This window comes from Falco naumanni, chromosome 6 (genome assembly GCF_017639655.2).
Source record: "Falco naumanni isolate bFalNau1 chromosome 6, bFalNau1.pat, whole genome shotgun sequence".
NCBI lineage: Eukaryota > Metazoa > Chordata > Aves > Falconiformes > Falconidae > Falco > Falco naumanni.
In genome coordinates this window covers 38683157-38698227 of record NC_054059.1, presented here as the reverse complement: position 1 = coordinate 38698227, position 15071 = coordinate 38683157, and the positions used below count along the sequence as shown (strand labels likewise).

Sequence of the window (15071 nt, the reverse complement as noted above, 5' to 3'; positions counted from 1 at the left end):
TACTGATCTTAGAAAATGTATAAACAAAACACTCATGTGGCAAGACTATTTCAGGAGCTTTGCAAATCATGACATGCAGAAGTGTATTTCAGTTTTATATCAAACGACAGGGTTTTGATTTCCAACAAAGTGAAGGTTTTTGTTTCAGGGAATCATAAAACCAGATAGATTAAGCCCTAAAACAAACAAACAAAATACTAACATCCTGGTACAAAATTTGATTTTTCCTTTCCAGGCTGAAATAAAAACACTCTATGATCATACCATAGTCCATGGATTGTCCAGTACTCCGGTGGGTCTTGACAATCATTAGCACTCATCTGTGGGAAACAAAAATACAGAATGTTTGTTATACGAGTCCAGGGATGATGTTTTAAAGCAGAGGAAAAAAAAAAAGCAAAAAAAAAGCAGATCATTCACTGGTGTTCCAAGGCTCTAGTAAGACATGAGAACTTTTGCTTGCCCAAATCAGGAATTGGTAAACTCCAGTTACTTAAAGTATCCACTTGGTTGTGCCACTTTGCAGAGAACAACTAGCATTAAAATTCTGAAGCAGATCAAATGAATACCAGAGGGTATCCTGAACAGGCAGTGTAAAAAGAAGACAAAGGACAGGTTCTGAGGAAACAAAGTAGCCTGATGCATGCTAAATGAATGGCACTAGATACACCAGCTGGCAGCTCACTTATTTTTTTCATCATCAGATCTTTTCAGGGAATGCAGAGCCATTAAAATAAAAAATATCAAAATAAACTGGAATATTAGACAAGCACAAAACCATCTTTAAGCACCCAGGAGTAGTTTTAATGTTGCATTAAAGGGAAGAATACAAAGAAGATATGAAATATGTTGCTTATTGCAAGTAAAATGATTAGGAAATATTTTTTTTAATATTTTGACTTGAGCGATAAGGGAACAGAGAGAAGAGGAAAGACCATATGCATTCCAAAAAAACCCACCCCAAAAAACACCAAACACAAAGCCCCTAGTAAAAAACTTTTGATAACGCAGGAGAAATAGCCTACATAATCATCCTATGCCTGCAAATGGCATTCCTCAGGGGCTGGTATTGGGACAAGCACTTTTTAATGTCTTTGCCAGTAACATGGACAGTGGTATTGAGTGCACCCTCAGGAAGTCTGGCAACACCACCAAGCCATGTAGTACAGCTGGAAGGAGGAGATGCCATCCAGCGAGACCTGGGCCCATGTGAGCCTCATGAAGTTCAATGCCAAGTGCAAGGCCCTGCACGTGGGTCAGGATAATTCCAAGCACAAATACAGGCTGGGCCAAGAATGAATTGAGAGCAGCTGTGAGGAGAAAGATCTGGGTGTGTTGATAGACAAGGAGCTCAACATGACCCGGCAATGAGCATTTGCAGCCCAGAAAGCCAGATAAACCCTGGGCTGCATCAAAAGAAGCATGACCAGCAGGTTGAGGGAGGTGATTCTCTCTGCTCCCACTCTCATGAGACTCCACCTGGAGCAATGCATGCCACTCTGGGGCCCCCAACATAAGGACAACCTGGTCTTGCTTTAACGGGTCCATAGGAGGGTCACAAAGATGACCAGAGGGCTGGAGCACCTCTCTAAGAAGACAGGCTGAGAGAGTTGGCATTGTTGAGCTTGGAGAAGAGAAGGCTCCAGGAAGACATTATAGCGGCTTTCCAGTACCTAAAGGGGACCTACAGGGAAGCTGGAAAGGTACTTTTAACTACAGTATGCAGCAACAGGACAAGAGGTAATGGTTTTAAACTGAAAGAAGATAGATTTAGATTAGATAATAGGAAGAAATTCTTCACTGTGAGGGGCAGTGAGGCACTGGAACAGGTTGCCCAGCGGAGTTGTGGATGTCCTCTCCTTGGAAGTGTTCAGGGCCAGGCTGGATGGAGCTTTGAGCAACCTGGTCTAGTGGAAGGTGTCCCTGCCCACAGCAGTGGAGCTGGATCTGGATGACCTTTAAGATCCCTTCCAGCCTAAACTCTTTATGATTAATTACTGCTTACAGCACAGTACACATTCCTGAACAGAGTCAAAAAAAGTCCATGTTCATACATCACAGAATACCATTACTGTATTTTCCCTGATTATTCTGCTTAGTAATTATGGCTCTTTTTAGTAAACACTTTTTGCCACTAAATAACAACCTCCTCAGACTTTCTTTTCCCATAATAATAGCTTCCTTCTTCAGCTGTGTATCCTGTCTTAATTATACCACAATGCCTTTTATGCGATGCCAGAGCAAAAGCAGTGTAGAGAAAAGCAGAGGCCTGTAATCTCACTAATTGCCTTCCACCTGCCACAGGCTAGCAGCAGCAAAACTGCAAGCTCTGCAAGACTTTCTTGTTCTGTGCTAGTTTCCTTCCTCTCCTCTCTTGCCACCAATAACAGAACCAATTAAACCCAGCAACAGCTTTTTTCCTGAAAGTAGTTTCAACAAACACACATTGCAAACACCTAAACAATACTGCTCCTGTCATGACACAAGCTTGTGGAGCTGAAAGAGTTCAGCTATCTAGCCCAAAATACAGCAAATTAATAGCCAGCAGCTAATGCATCATCCCCTGAAAAACATCCTGACAGCTAACCAGCTTGCTCAACCAAGGGTAGTAACAAGAACAGTGCAATTGTGTTCCTTATCCAATCTTTAACCACAGTTCTCAGACAGCTTAAAGGAAAGCCAGAAGTATTTTAATTCTGGAACCAGTTCTCCCCTATCACAACACTAACCTTATTAGGAATTTTTTCTACACATTTCACCAGGCTCTTGGTGTTATATTGTGTGCTGACAGAACTGTGAGGTCAATGCAACAGCTACAATGCATCAGCTCACATTTTGCATACTTTGGTCAGCTTCATTCATCCTCCTTCTTTGTTGCTGTTATTTAGTTGTAGTCACAGTATTTTACCAATGTTCATTTCAAATCAGTATCATAAAATGAGCAAATGTTAGTCTCAGAAGCTGGGTACCCCTACTGCTTCTGCAAAAACACTGTTTATCAACCTTCCTGTTTATCATGTACTGATTGCTGAAGAATTAATTCACCCTCAGGCAATTGCTGACGTGAAACTGAGTTACAAATGTGTATTTTCAAGTAGGCATTGGACCCCAGAAAGCCTTCTGTATCTAGATTAATTTGAAAAAGGAACATTGTTTTCTCCTGTTTTAAAGCAATCTGATAATCAAACCAATCAAAATTAACTATACATGATCTATAACCCTAAGAAAAGTGCCAGTGAGCCTTTACAGCACCCACCATGCTGAGAGGGAATGCTGCAGCAGAGAGATTAGCTGATTTGTAATAGCAAGACATCGGATAAACAGCAGCTGTCAGAAGTGCAGAAGCTCCTTCCACCTCTGAAATGCCAAAAAGTGGAACATCAAACTGTCATGGAAGTGTTACCTCTAGAGCTGCCCAAGTTATAAATCCCTTGGTTTGGTGGCTTGTACACAGGAGAAGGTAGTGCTACTGGATCATATACAGACACTCCAAGTTTAAATAAAAAGTAATCTTCTGGGAAGTGAAATATTTAATCCTGTTCTCCCTTTTAACCACCTTTTTAAGTAGACCATCTGTTTAATTAGGATTAATTTTAAGTGTTATTTTGTAATGAAACATCACAATTGCTATGAAAAATCCTTGCTTTTGAAGCTGCAGAGAGAGTTCACCTCTTCAATTTCTCTCCCTCAAAAAGTGTTTAATTATTCCCCTTCCTCCTTCCCCTTATCTCCTGGGGTAAAACCAATCAATGAATGAACCAAATTTATAAGGTTGCTGAAAAAATTTGGGAGGAGAGAAACAAAATGAATTTAATTCTTGCTGAATTCCTCTCTAGCGCAAGCTGATAAGCTACAACCTTTCACGTGTTCATCCTTACAGAAGATAAAGACCCACAAAAACATCTAAACCAGAGCTGATTCACAGAGAAGCTGGAGGTACAGATTAAGAGTTAGCTTATGAGTTATACGAGCATTTAGGGGAAAAAGAAAAAAAAAAAAACCCACAAAACAAACAGACTTTCTTTTCTTCCAAAATAGCATGTCAAGAGCTGGACACACACTTTGACACACCTGGCTTAGCACACAAACAAAGAAGTAAAGGTATCCCTTTATCTAAGGAACTTTTTGATCTAATGCTCGATCACAACGGTGTACTGCCCCCACCTTAAATCCTTTAATTCTTTCTATATTATGTGACTACTTCTGTTTAAAACAAAACAAAAAGTAGTTTCTATTCTTCCTTTAAGCCTCTGCTATAAAGTTATTGCCAAAGCCTGAAATTAGGAAAACATTTTATCACACATTAAAAAAAAAAAAAAAAAATCATCTGCTGCTTAACACTACATTCAAACTTGAATTCAGGCTGTTCCGTTCACCAGCCTATTCTGTTGTCCTTTCTTCGATTCTTTCATTTCATCAGCACATATGTGCAGTAAAAGGCACATGACAGCAGGTTTTAGTACTCATTTCTTTATCACCCTTCCCATTCTCAACTGAAGAGGAACCAAATAGCCTACAAACTTGCACCAGATTTTCCCCATTTCAAAAGGAAACACCCACATAAGTTTTTCTCTTGCCATCTCCAAGATGCAAAAGCTGTAATAATATTTGTCTTTTTAAGTTTTTGAATTACAGATCTTCACAACTCCATAAAAAGGGAGGGGGCAAGTGCCTCTTCTTGCTTTTGAGTTGCTCCTATTTCCACCCAACAGGATTCATGTTAATTTGTGACCAGAAAGTTTAAATGTGACATGAATTAACAACATGAAGTTCAATAAGTTACACCACAGGCACAATTTATTAAAGAAACATTGAATTCATAATCACTTGAGGTCTGTGAATTTATCTTGGATATCTCTGTAGAAGACACAGTCACTTTAGGTCAATTACACGGTACTGGAATTTCTAATCACATGATGCGGAAAAACATCTCTCTTCACCCTTTCACTGCAGCAGTCAGTAGTTAAGTCCTGGGATTGTTATTGCTTCCATGACACTCGTTATTTTATTTGAATGAATTAGTTCAGAAGATATGGTTACAAAACACTTTCCAGTTTAATGGTGCTGATCACACTCAGTATTAAAAAGCACCAACTGAACACGTTACAGTTTTAAGCACTGAAAGAGCTGGGAGATGTGTACTCTCAAATTTCTGGCATGCTGAACTGTGCCCACTAAATTTAAAAAAAGACATTTCAGGCCTTCAAAAGCCAAAAAACTTTAACACAGATATGCAAAATAGGTAGGAATTAAGATGTAGGTCATCCACACACCTACCAAGAACACAGTAGTTTATAACCAGTGAAGTAGTTTATAACCAGGTGCCTTTACATTGGAAACAAGCTAATAAGCACAAAGTACGGTCTCAAAGGTTTTTACATAAATGATATGAATTTTGCAGTTTCCTTCACTCAGCTGTTTTTCCTTTCAACTTCATGTCAACAGTTTTAAACTGCAGAATGACATTAAAAATACTTCCTTCCTGAAATAACATAGCTATCAAATATAAATACACTGAACATGCAGAAGAATCTACGTACTTTAAAAAAAAAAAGCCCACAGCTGAATTTGGGAACTCCCCTTACATTAATATTAGCAAAAGAAAGCCTTTAGGGGAGTACAGTTGAGATTTTGTTTCTTCATATGACTCGGTGATGTGAAACCGTGCAAAAAGTCACTTACTATGATTTTAATTTCACTTTTTCTTTGCTCCTTTGCAATGCTTCTGTCCATCTCTTACTAAAGAAGATCACAACAAATCAATAAAGTATAAGAAAGCCTACATTTTCTGATGCTTACTATCTTCAATTATTCATTACAATTTCACTGGAAAGTTATAAAGGTTATTTATTAATTTACCAATAGCACTATCCTGGAATTAAGAGTAGTAGCTAGCATGAATATTCAGTGGGAAAATAGGCTGGTAGGATTTTTGTGTTTGGTTGGTTTGTAGTGGGTTTTGATTTGTATTTTTTCATTTTTTAAATTGTTTGCATTTCATTCATGTAAGCAAGGGTTTGCACTGCTACTGACTCTGAATGCCCACCTGCGCCAGGCACTACAAGCTCCTGAACATCAACCTCTCTGCTTGAAGTCAGAAACAGCAGTGTTTACTCAACAGAAAATCAGACACAAATTGCATCAAATCTGCCATTATTCTCCCTCAAAAACAGGCAAACAAAAACCGTAACCGTGGCCACTCCCTGGTCTCAGTCACACATATCTGCTTTGTTATTGATACCTCCCCTCCACATTTAACTAATGTAAAGTACATCTACTTTTCCTCAGAAATTTTGGGAGTATGTGACTTTTGCTGCTACTGTTTCTATACATATTTCCAGAAACAGGAATAAGAAATAAAAAAAAGTACCTAAAGCACAAAAAATAGGACTCTGATATAGTAATAAATAAACCTAAGTCTCCAAGTATCGGGACATTTTTGACTCCAGAGATATATGCCTGAAACTGAAGCTTATTATCCACAGGGTTCTTCATCCTTGGGTCAGTAAATCTGATCACATCTTCCATTTTGTAGTATAGTGTATTTTTAACTTACCTGCATGAGAAGAGGCCTTCAAGTATTTCCAGCATAGCAAAAAGGTTCTATTTATCAGATGGTAGTAGGTATTTAATAGCAAAAGGGACATAAGTACAACTCTTAGCTGTCCTTTTGACAGACACATGTTGAAAAGTTTGGTTCGCTTTTGGTTCCCACCCCTCAAATACAGAAATGCTCAGAGATAACAGCTTTATAGTTGCCGTAACAGCTTTACAGTTCTCTTTTTCCTGACTGAATCCATATTTGATGGCTTATTAAAATGTTGGAGCCAAAATTACAAAGCTAGAACTCATCATGCAGTAACCAGTTCAAGTACTAATCTGCTGTCTTCAGTCAGACAAGACAGGCAAGTCTGGTTGAAGTCTAGGATTAAGTTTACAACTAACAAGACATCACAAAATACGTAACAAGCAATTAAGGCTTAGCATACAGTATGTCCTACATTGACTACTAGAGCTGTAACAACACATCCCGTCTTGTTTACTGCTACTCTGGAGTGCAGGGGAAGCAGCAAAAGTTGCACCAAGATCAGCAAAAGCTTTTATAAAGATATAAGGGCATAAGCATGATTAAATACTTGGTGGGCTTCTTTCAGTCTGTTTTTAAACACATCATCTAAGGCTACCTTTGTCAGGATAAAAGAGAACAAAACACAAAAATCTCACCTTACATACAGTCACTGGCCAATGATGAGCAAGATACAGCTTTTTCCAGCTATGAGGGTGGTTGTCACTGGAGAAACACAGAAATATTCATTTTTCCTCATGCATTTTTAAAAGGACAACACCTTCAGCCAGCAGCACAATGCTTACTAGCATAATGCATTGTTATTAGAGCTGCTTGCTGCTTACAGCTTCTATCACAATATTTGGGAATTCCAAACATAGCAGGACCAAACTAAGAACTCACATAGAAACAAAATATTTAGAAACCTGCTAATACCCCTTCATTGTTAAACAAATTCTACTCCTGTCATCCTATTTCCATATGCTTCCCATTTCTTAAATATGGAAGAAACACGTCGTTCTGTTTTATATTTAGGAGAGTGCACAATGGCAAGCTTTTACAACAATAATTACCAAAACCCCCTGATATCTTTGTTTAGGATGTTAAGAATCTTCTAGGTGCAGCCCAGTACTGGGCATCAGTATTATCGTTTTCCTGTGCAGAGGGAAAGGGAAAAGAAAAAAGTTTAAAAATTTTGTTCAAAAAGTGTTTGAAGCCAATGTCACGTCTCTACCACTTCTACAGAGGGAACAGTTCCAACAGTTTTCCAAGTCTGGAGCAGCTCTATTCTGGATAAACTAGGAGTAGACAAAAAAACTTGCTGCTTCAGACAAAACAGTAGATAAATTCAGCTATTAGGCAACCACACTGAATTATTAAATAGAGCAGCAAGTAGGAAAATCAACAAAAACAGAACAGTAAATTGTTCAAACTGACAGCACTATGTGCAGTACTGTCAAAATAAATTGCTATTCTCTGGAAGCTAATAGACACATGTCCTTCATTACTGCTTGCCAGAGGTTATACAAGAAGAAAAAGAGAAAAACTAATTCCTCTCAACTTGAGGAAGCAAGGATGCTCCCACATTACATCTCAATTTTTTCCTCTAGTTTTGCCAGTTTGCAATGGACACGTTCTCTTAAGCATTCACATGTATCTGTGGTGTTTAAGTAACTTAGCAGAATAGCTCTGGCATCAGTTATAGCCACAGTGAAAACTATTAACATTTCTAACTGGTCTTCGCTGATGCTGTGGAAACCTGAATAGAATAATTCCCCAGTATTGTACAGCAGTTAGTTTCCTTGCTTTAAAAAATCCTTGCTTAGAAAAATACCATCTTTCATCTATATTTGAAATAGCAGCTGAACTTCTGCAACAACCAACATGCCAAAACAAATTCTCCCAAAGCACACTTTTTGGCTAAGGACAGGTCATAAAATTTTCATTATTAAATAGACCAATTTATTAACGAATTGTTAATTAGTTAACCAAATAAAATTTAGAAATTTAAGCTCAGAACTGGAATCCAAGGAAAGCCATTTTCAGTACCTACCCAGCTTCAGGGATATCTCCCCCTTTTTTTTGGCCTGAATTACCCTCCTCTATGCAGTTCAGCACTGTGCCTCTCTAGAGCTGCCTCTTGTGCCAGGACGGATGGCCAAGCCATAGCCCAAGTCCTGGGGATTCCAGAAACCTCAGTATAGCATCTAAGCTACCAACCAGCTACAAGGTAGCTGTTACATGAAGTTCAGCACTTAACTGAGCACCCTTAACCATTCTCTTGCCAAAACATTTAAGGAATGCAAAAAGTTTATTTCCTAGTACAATGCAACAGGAATTTGAGCTTATACTACAGAAAGGTGTGATTTGGGGTGTGGGTTCTATTAGTACTCAAGCTCAGATTTTGCCAAGCGCCAACCACCAAAGGGCTGTGCGGCACTAATACAACCCCAGCTGGGATGCTGTGTGAAAAGGAATTTAAAATTACTGGAACTGAGAAAACAGCAACTAAAAAAAATACACAGTGTAACAGTTGATACAATTCATGCCATAGGGATTATCCCAGTTTTTCGTTATAGGTCCCAAAAATATTTATGATTTTTGTCATTACTATTACAAGTCTAAATGACTCATTTAAAGAAAGACTGCAAAGTTTTTAAGTGCAATTAATGTAATTTAAGTTTCCCTCTTTTTTTCATGCTGACACATTAATAAAAATGTAAAGGTTTTCTTAGGCATAACACCCACTACTCCAGTTAATGTTGATGCCTCATTTACCAATGGTCTAAGGAAATACAGCACATAATGAAATAAAGTTTACACTCATTAGAAGTTAAGTATTCTGCTGTGCATTTAAGAAAGAACTGTCAGGGCTTCTTTTTAAAGCCTAACTTACCTTTGAGTGAATTTATCTGAAGTACACCAACAACATAATGCCATAGAACACCAACCCAGAATCCAATAGTGCAGCTTTGCAGGCTTCATTTTGTTAATCAAATAGCTGTAAAAAGATGTTAAAAGAAGAAATCTGTTACTTAGCCGATGCACTAAATCACAAGTATTAAAACCACAACTATCTCAGAAACAGCAGGTAAAATCAACTCTAGACTACATTTAAAACCACGGGTAAAATGAGGATCTCTTTCAAGGCTGTGCCCAATTCCCCAGCCTGTACACCAATTTTCATAAGCTAATAGATGAAGGATGAGATCACTGTTTCTTTTTTTTTTTTTGCTTTACTTGCACACAGACCCAATAGAGCCACTTTCCAGTAAAGAGAGATTCATAAATCTTCTATAGAACCATAAAGACTCTACTTGTGTTCAGCTGAAATGCCCTAAGTGATTCGTTAAAGAACCTTTGAACTTCATATTGAATACTTGTGTTGGGTTGATGAAGGCTGATATTAGAAACTCACTGGAAGTATGATGTCCAAGGACGAGACTCTCTAAACACCAGTCAACCACTAAACTGTTGTTAAAAAAATTGCTGCTAAAACCAGATTAGTTTCTGTTCTTGTTATAAACCCGAGAGAGCCTCTATGTAACCACGCGCAATCTGCCTACTAGCTCATGAACCTTAGAAATAAGGGGATGACAAAAGGCAAAAAAACCCAAATAAACTTCACTTTCACCAACAGGAGGACTTTCACTGGACAGAGATCAAAAAGAACCAGCTGCCTCCTGTTATCTGCCAACTATTTCACAGCATTTCAAATGCTACCTCCCAGAAGCCAGAAACAGATGTACATGCATGGATTTACATGTGGTTATTAACACCTCACTAAACCTACTTTCCGACCTTCTCATTTTGAGAACCCTAAAAAAAGCACTACAAGACACCACATGTAACCTATGTGTCCCTTCAAAGATCGTTCACTACACATGTCATATCCATTTTTCTAGGAAGGTTTTAAAATTAAACCTTTCTTGTTCAAATAAAGCCTGTTTTGACACCAGTAAAGACATTGCTGAGTCAGCTATTAAGGCTAACTTCAGGAAATTCAGTGTAATTCTGAACCACACCTCATAAAAAAAAAAAACAACATACACACACACAAAAAAAATCCATTTTCCCACAATTGTCCCATGGCTCTGGACCCTGCTTGTAGGCTCCCCAGAAGCCCTACCCCACAGCCCTGCAAATACCATGGCAGAGCTGATGTATAAAGGAGGCAGCCTCCCAACTTGCAAAATCTGCCAAGATTTCAAAACTGGTGAGGGATTTGGGTAACAACTGTAAGAGCTAACCAGCTAGATTTATCACAAGGTTTTGCTACATTGTAAAGCAACTAGTCTTTAAGGGATTCAACTTTTTCATATGTTAATGTCTCTCTAATTTGCAATGGCTATATTTTCAAGGTAAACAGTTTGACCTAACAGAAGATATTACTAGATAAATATTGATTGGCAACTGTTAATTTTCTGATCTAATTTCTTAAAAAAAGGCCTGAAGGATTTTCACTCACCAGGCAAGATGAGCACAAAAAAAATCAAATCATTTAGAGTGTACTACTTGTATACAAAAGCAATTGATAATGCAGAACTAATCTTTAACAAAAGCTAAAGCAAGATGTGCAAAGAAATTGATATATCCACATAACACACAAAAAAAATAAAAGTAATTAACTATCCAGTTTCCCTACAAGTTCTGCATTTGAAGTGATCTTAAGTCTCATAACTTGAGCAGTAGGAACTGATGAGAGATTCAGCCTCACAGACCTGTTTATGATTTCATCTACTGTTATTTTCAACTGATAATCAACCAAGCAAGACCTTATTCTTCTGCATGATAAACTATGTACCCAAGATAAACCGCTGAGAGATGTAAGGAGTCTTCACGTAAGATTCTGCCCTACCTATAAAAAGCACATTTCTTCAGAGAGCAGAAAGTACCACTTAAAGACAGTAACATCGCACACCACCACCAAAAAGGGCTGCACTGTACAAGGTTGTGGAAAAAACATCTTAAGGAAGTAGATTATGAAAGAAAAATAGGTCAGCAAGCATTATGGTGTTTCTTTTGCAACCTGCTATGACTTAAGTCAGCAGGCACAAAGAAACATTTTACTCCCAGTAACTAAGTTGCAAAAAAGCACAGAGGCAATCATATCCCTTTCTTATTGGACTCCTACATTTGATCAAAAAATGACCAGAAACTGGGGGGGGGCTTAAAAAATAATGCTGCTATCAGAACAGTGGAATCTACTTGTTTATTCTACATATTGCTCTGCACCCTGGAACCAGAACGTAGAGACAACAGAGACAGCGAGCAGTTCTTAAAGTCCTTGATCTGTAACTTTTACATAACAAAATACATTTTTTCCACTCATAAACAATATATAAACTTTCTTTAAGGTTTTATCTCAGAAGACAATATTGCAGCTATCATGATGGAATTATTTACTCAAACTGATCTTTTATTCACCTGTGACATTCATGGTGGGAGATGAAAAGTACACCAATCCCAACTGAAAAGCACCCAAATGATGCACATTTGAGGACATACATCCCAATTGAAATTGTATAACCAACTAAGATGTATGAAGCACATCCATTTTTAATAAAAATTTATTCTGTTTAATAAAAACTGCACTGGATAATTCCAAAAAATACAAGAAAGATGACATTAAAAATCTTACACCCATTTTATTCTAATAAGAAAAAGAGATTTCATATTATTAAAGTTAGTTATAAAGAAGTCATGACCTCCAAAAGACTTCATAATGAAGAAAACTTAAAATTTCAAAATTAAATATACATACATACATAAAATCATTATTTGAAACTAGGCTGTCTACTCATTTTCACAAATGATAAAATTCCAAATAAGAATAGCTTTGGAATGACTCTTGGTTTACTACACCTGGATACAAAAGCACAGCACTTGTGGGCATGTTCATAACTGAGCCAGGACAAGGTCACTACTCAGCATTGTTCAGTGCTGGTGTCAAAATCACCTGCCCAGGCTTATCAATGGCTAGGGAGAACTTGTCAAAAACAGCGATGAAATCTTTAACACATTTACTATCATTTGAATACTAATATACAACCTTATGCTTCTTTTGGACATGAGCAATTAGTTACCTGTAATCTACTTTTTTTTTTTTCTTTTAACAACTAACTTGACTAATAAACCCTATATTTTATACCGAATTTCCTGGGTTACACTTTAGTTCAGGCATATAGACAGAAAACAGCAAAGAGCCTGCAGAAGAGTGCTTAAGCATTAGTGAGAGGACTCCCACGGCTAACAGCACAGCACATACAGCTAGATGTCGACAACTGCCAGAGATACGAATGAGGACACCTAGCCTGGCATCTAGAACTACAAAAATGAACACCCAAGGTTTTAGTCCTATCTCAAACAACCAGCACACACAACCTCTGCCACGAGTCAGCCAGCCATGTTACAAAACTGTATGCCAGAGGCATTAATTTAATTTACAAGGTTCTTAGCTCTGGCAACTTTTACCTCCACGGACCGTGCCCTGCTAACCACTCACCCCAAGCCCAAGTGCTGGCCCAAGTAATAGCAAAAAGCGCTTTGAAGATTTTTCAGCGGCAATACCCACACCCCCCGACACAGCAACCTTATGAGCAAAACTCTCATGATTTCTCTCACACAGTCCAAAGCAGAACTCGTGGCGCAGAGGTTTTAGGGTGAGCCCGGCACTGGGCTCAGCCCTGCCACCGCCTTCCTGAGGAAGCAGAGGATGGTGTCCCCTTCGAGGACCATGTCCCCTTCATACGCCAGCCAACACGCTGCTCCACCACCAGCACGGCGTTGCCCAGCCTCCCGACACCACAAAGTGCTTTCCCGAGATAAACAATCATCACATTATATTACAAAGGTGTTCTCATAAATTGTAAATAGGGCAAAACTGCAGAGAACCCAAAGCAGGATGCCTACGAGCAGCAAACAGGTGGGTGCTAAACCTGATGACAACTGTACCAAGAACTACAAGCAGTTTTCCCAACTCTGGGAAATATTGCAATGTCTTTGGCCGACTTGCTTCAAGGGGAATTTAAGGCGTAAGAAACAGAACCTGAGACAACCTGAGCCCTTACCAAACCCCGCAAACCCCACCTCGCTCGGTGTAAACCCGTAACCTCACGGGAGGCAGCAGGCACAGCAGTTTACAGAGGAACGCCCGGGGCAGCCGAACGCTGCCTGGCCCCTGCGCGGCCGCGGCCTCCGGGCCGGGAAGCGACAGCCGAGTCGGAGCAGCGCGGCTTCCCAGCCCGACCGCCGCCGCCGCGGACCCGAGGCCTCACCTCTGCCTCCGCCGGCCCGCGTTACCTTCCGCCCGCTGCTCCGGCCCTGTCCCCGGAGCAACCCCGCAGCCCGGGCCTCTCTCCAGGGTCGAACGCCGCTCCCCGCACGGCGGCGCTCCCGGCTGGGCCGCCCTCGCACAGCCTCCGCCCCGGAGGAGGGCGCGGGCGGGAGAGCGGGCGGGAAGAAGGCAGCCGCGCCGCCGCCCCGCCACCGCCCCGCGGTCCACGGCCACGGCCCTCCGCAAGGCCTGGCGGGGCCAGCCCCGCCTCTCGCTGGCGGCGGCGGCTCGGCGTGGCGGTTGGCGGCGCGGAGCCCCTGCCCAGCGGCGGGGGCGCCCCTCGGTTTCCCCGCGGAGCGGGCCGGGCCCCTGTGTGCGGGGTCGAGACATGAAACACCAGGTGCCCGCGGAGGAGACCATTTATATGCGTGGTTTTGCTCATCCATTAGGATGCTTTGGTTGGGTCTTGTTTAGTGTAATCCAGGTTTTGATTTCCTGCTGGACATTGGTGCAGCACAGAGGTCTTCAGGGGTGCAATAAGGACGCTCTGTGTTTTGAAGTAGTCTACTCGAGTAGCAAATTGGAGACTGCTGACAAAAAACAGCCCGAGGGGAACAGGGGACTGCTGACACCTGTACTTCTCCAAAATCATGAGGGAATTTTGAAATGGTAACAGTCATGTTTGGAAACACTAGAAAGTTTCTGGAAAAAGGAATCCAAAGGGATGAGTCATAAATATCCGAGGCAGGTCATGGTTCACTGTCTTCTCACCACTATAGTAAACCATGAAACATATTCCAACCCCTCTTTGCTGGTGCATGAATCATAAATACAAAGTGTGATTATTAATAACTATTACATAGTTTTGAACTGGGGGGGATCTGTCACAACCATCATCCATTAACACACTTGAGAAATATGTGGGCAGATCTACTTCCACAAGCAAAACAACATTTGTTTTGAACAGATTAATTACAGTCTGTGTAATAGGTCTTTGTTCAAAGTTACAGTATTATTCACTGGCAACAATTTTTTCATTATGTTTACGCATTCACAGGATAAGGAGGATGAGGCGAAATGAATCTGTTTGCCCACCTTTCCATGGAAACATGAAAATGTCATGCTGGATGGAATCCATCTGCTGTTGTCTCTGACAGTGTCTGAGAGGTATCAAAAGTTTCAGAAATTTTGCTGTAGAGTTAAAAATAGTGAAGCTCTCCAGATCCTTGT

The 15071-nt window shown here is 40.1% G+C and overlaps 1 protein-coding gene across 5 annotated transcripts in view; it reads right to left on the bottom strand.

Annotated features, from left to right (window-relative positions):
• RNASET2 (ribonuclease T2) overlaps positions 1-14000 on the bottom strand; it is a 28872-nt gene extending 14872 nt beyond the window's left edge. The window contains exons 1-4 of one of the 5 annotated variants that reach the window (XM_040598218.1): positions 13868-14000; positions 9462-9566; positions 7225-7291; positions 265-320 (exon numbers count right to left, since the gene is read on the bottom strand). In XM_040598218.1, the coding sequence (XP_040454152.1) occupies positions 265-320; positions 7225-7291; positions 9462-9550 (212 nt within the window). In that variant the 5' untranslated portion in view covers positions 9551-9566; positions 13868-14000. Of the gene's footprint in view, positions 1-264; positions 321-7224; positions 7292-9461; positions 9567-13070; positions 13567-13654; positions 13810-13842 lie in introns of those variants that run through there. The other 4 variants (XM_040598219.1, XM_040598220.1, XM_040598221.1 and 1 more) reach the window with 4 other exon arrangements.
• Positions 14001-15071: the final 1071 nt, after the last annotated feature.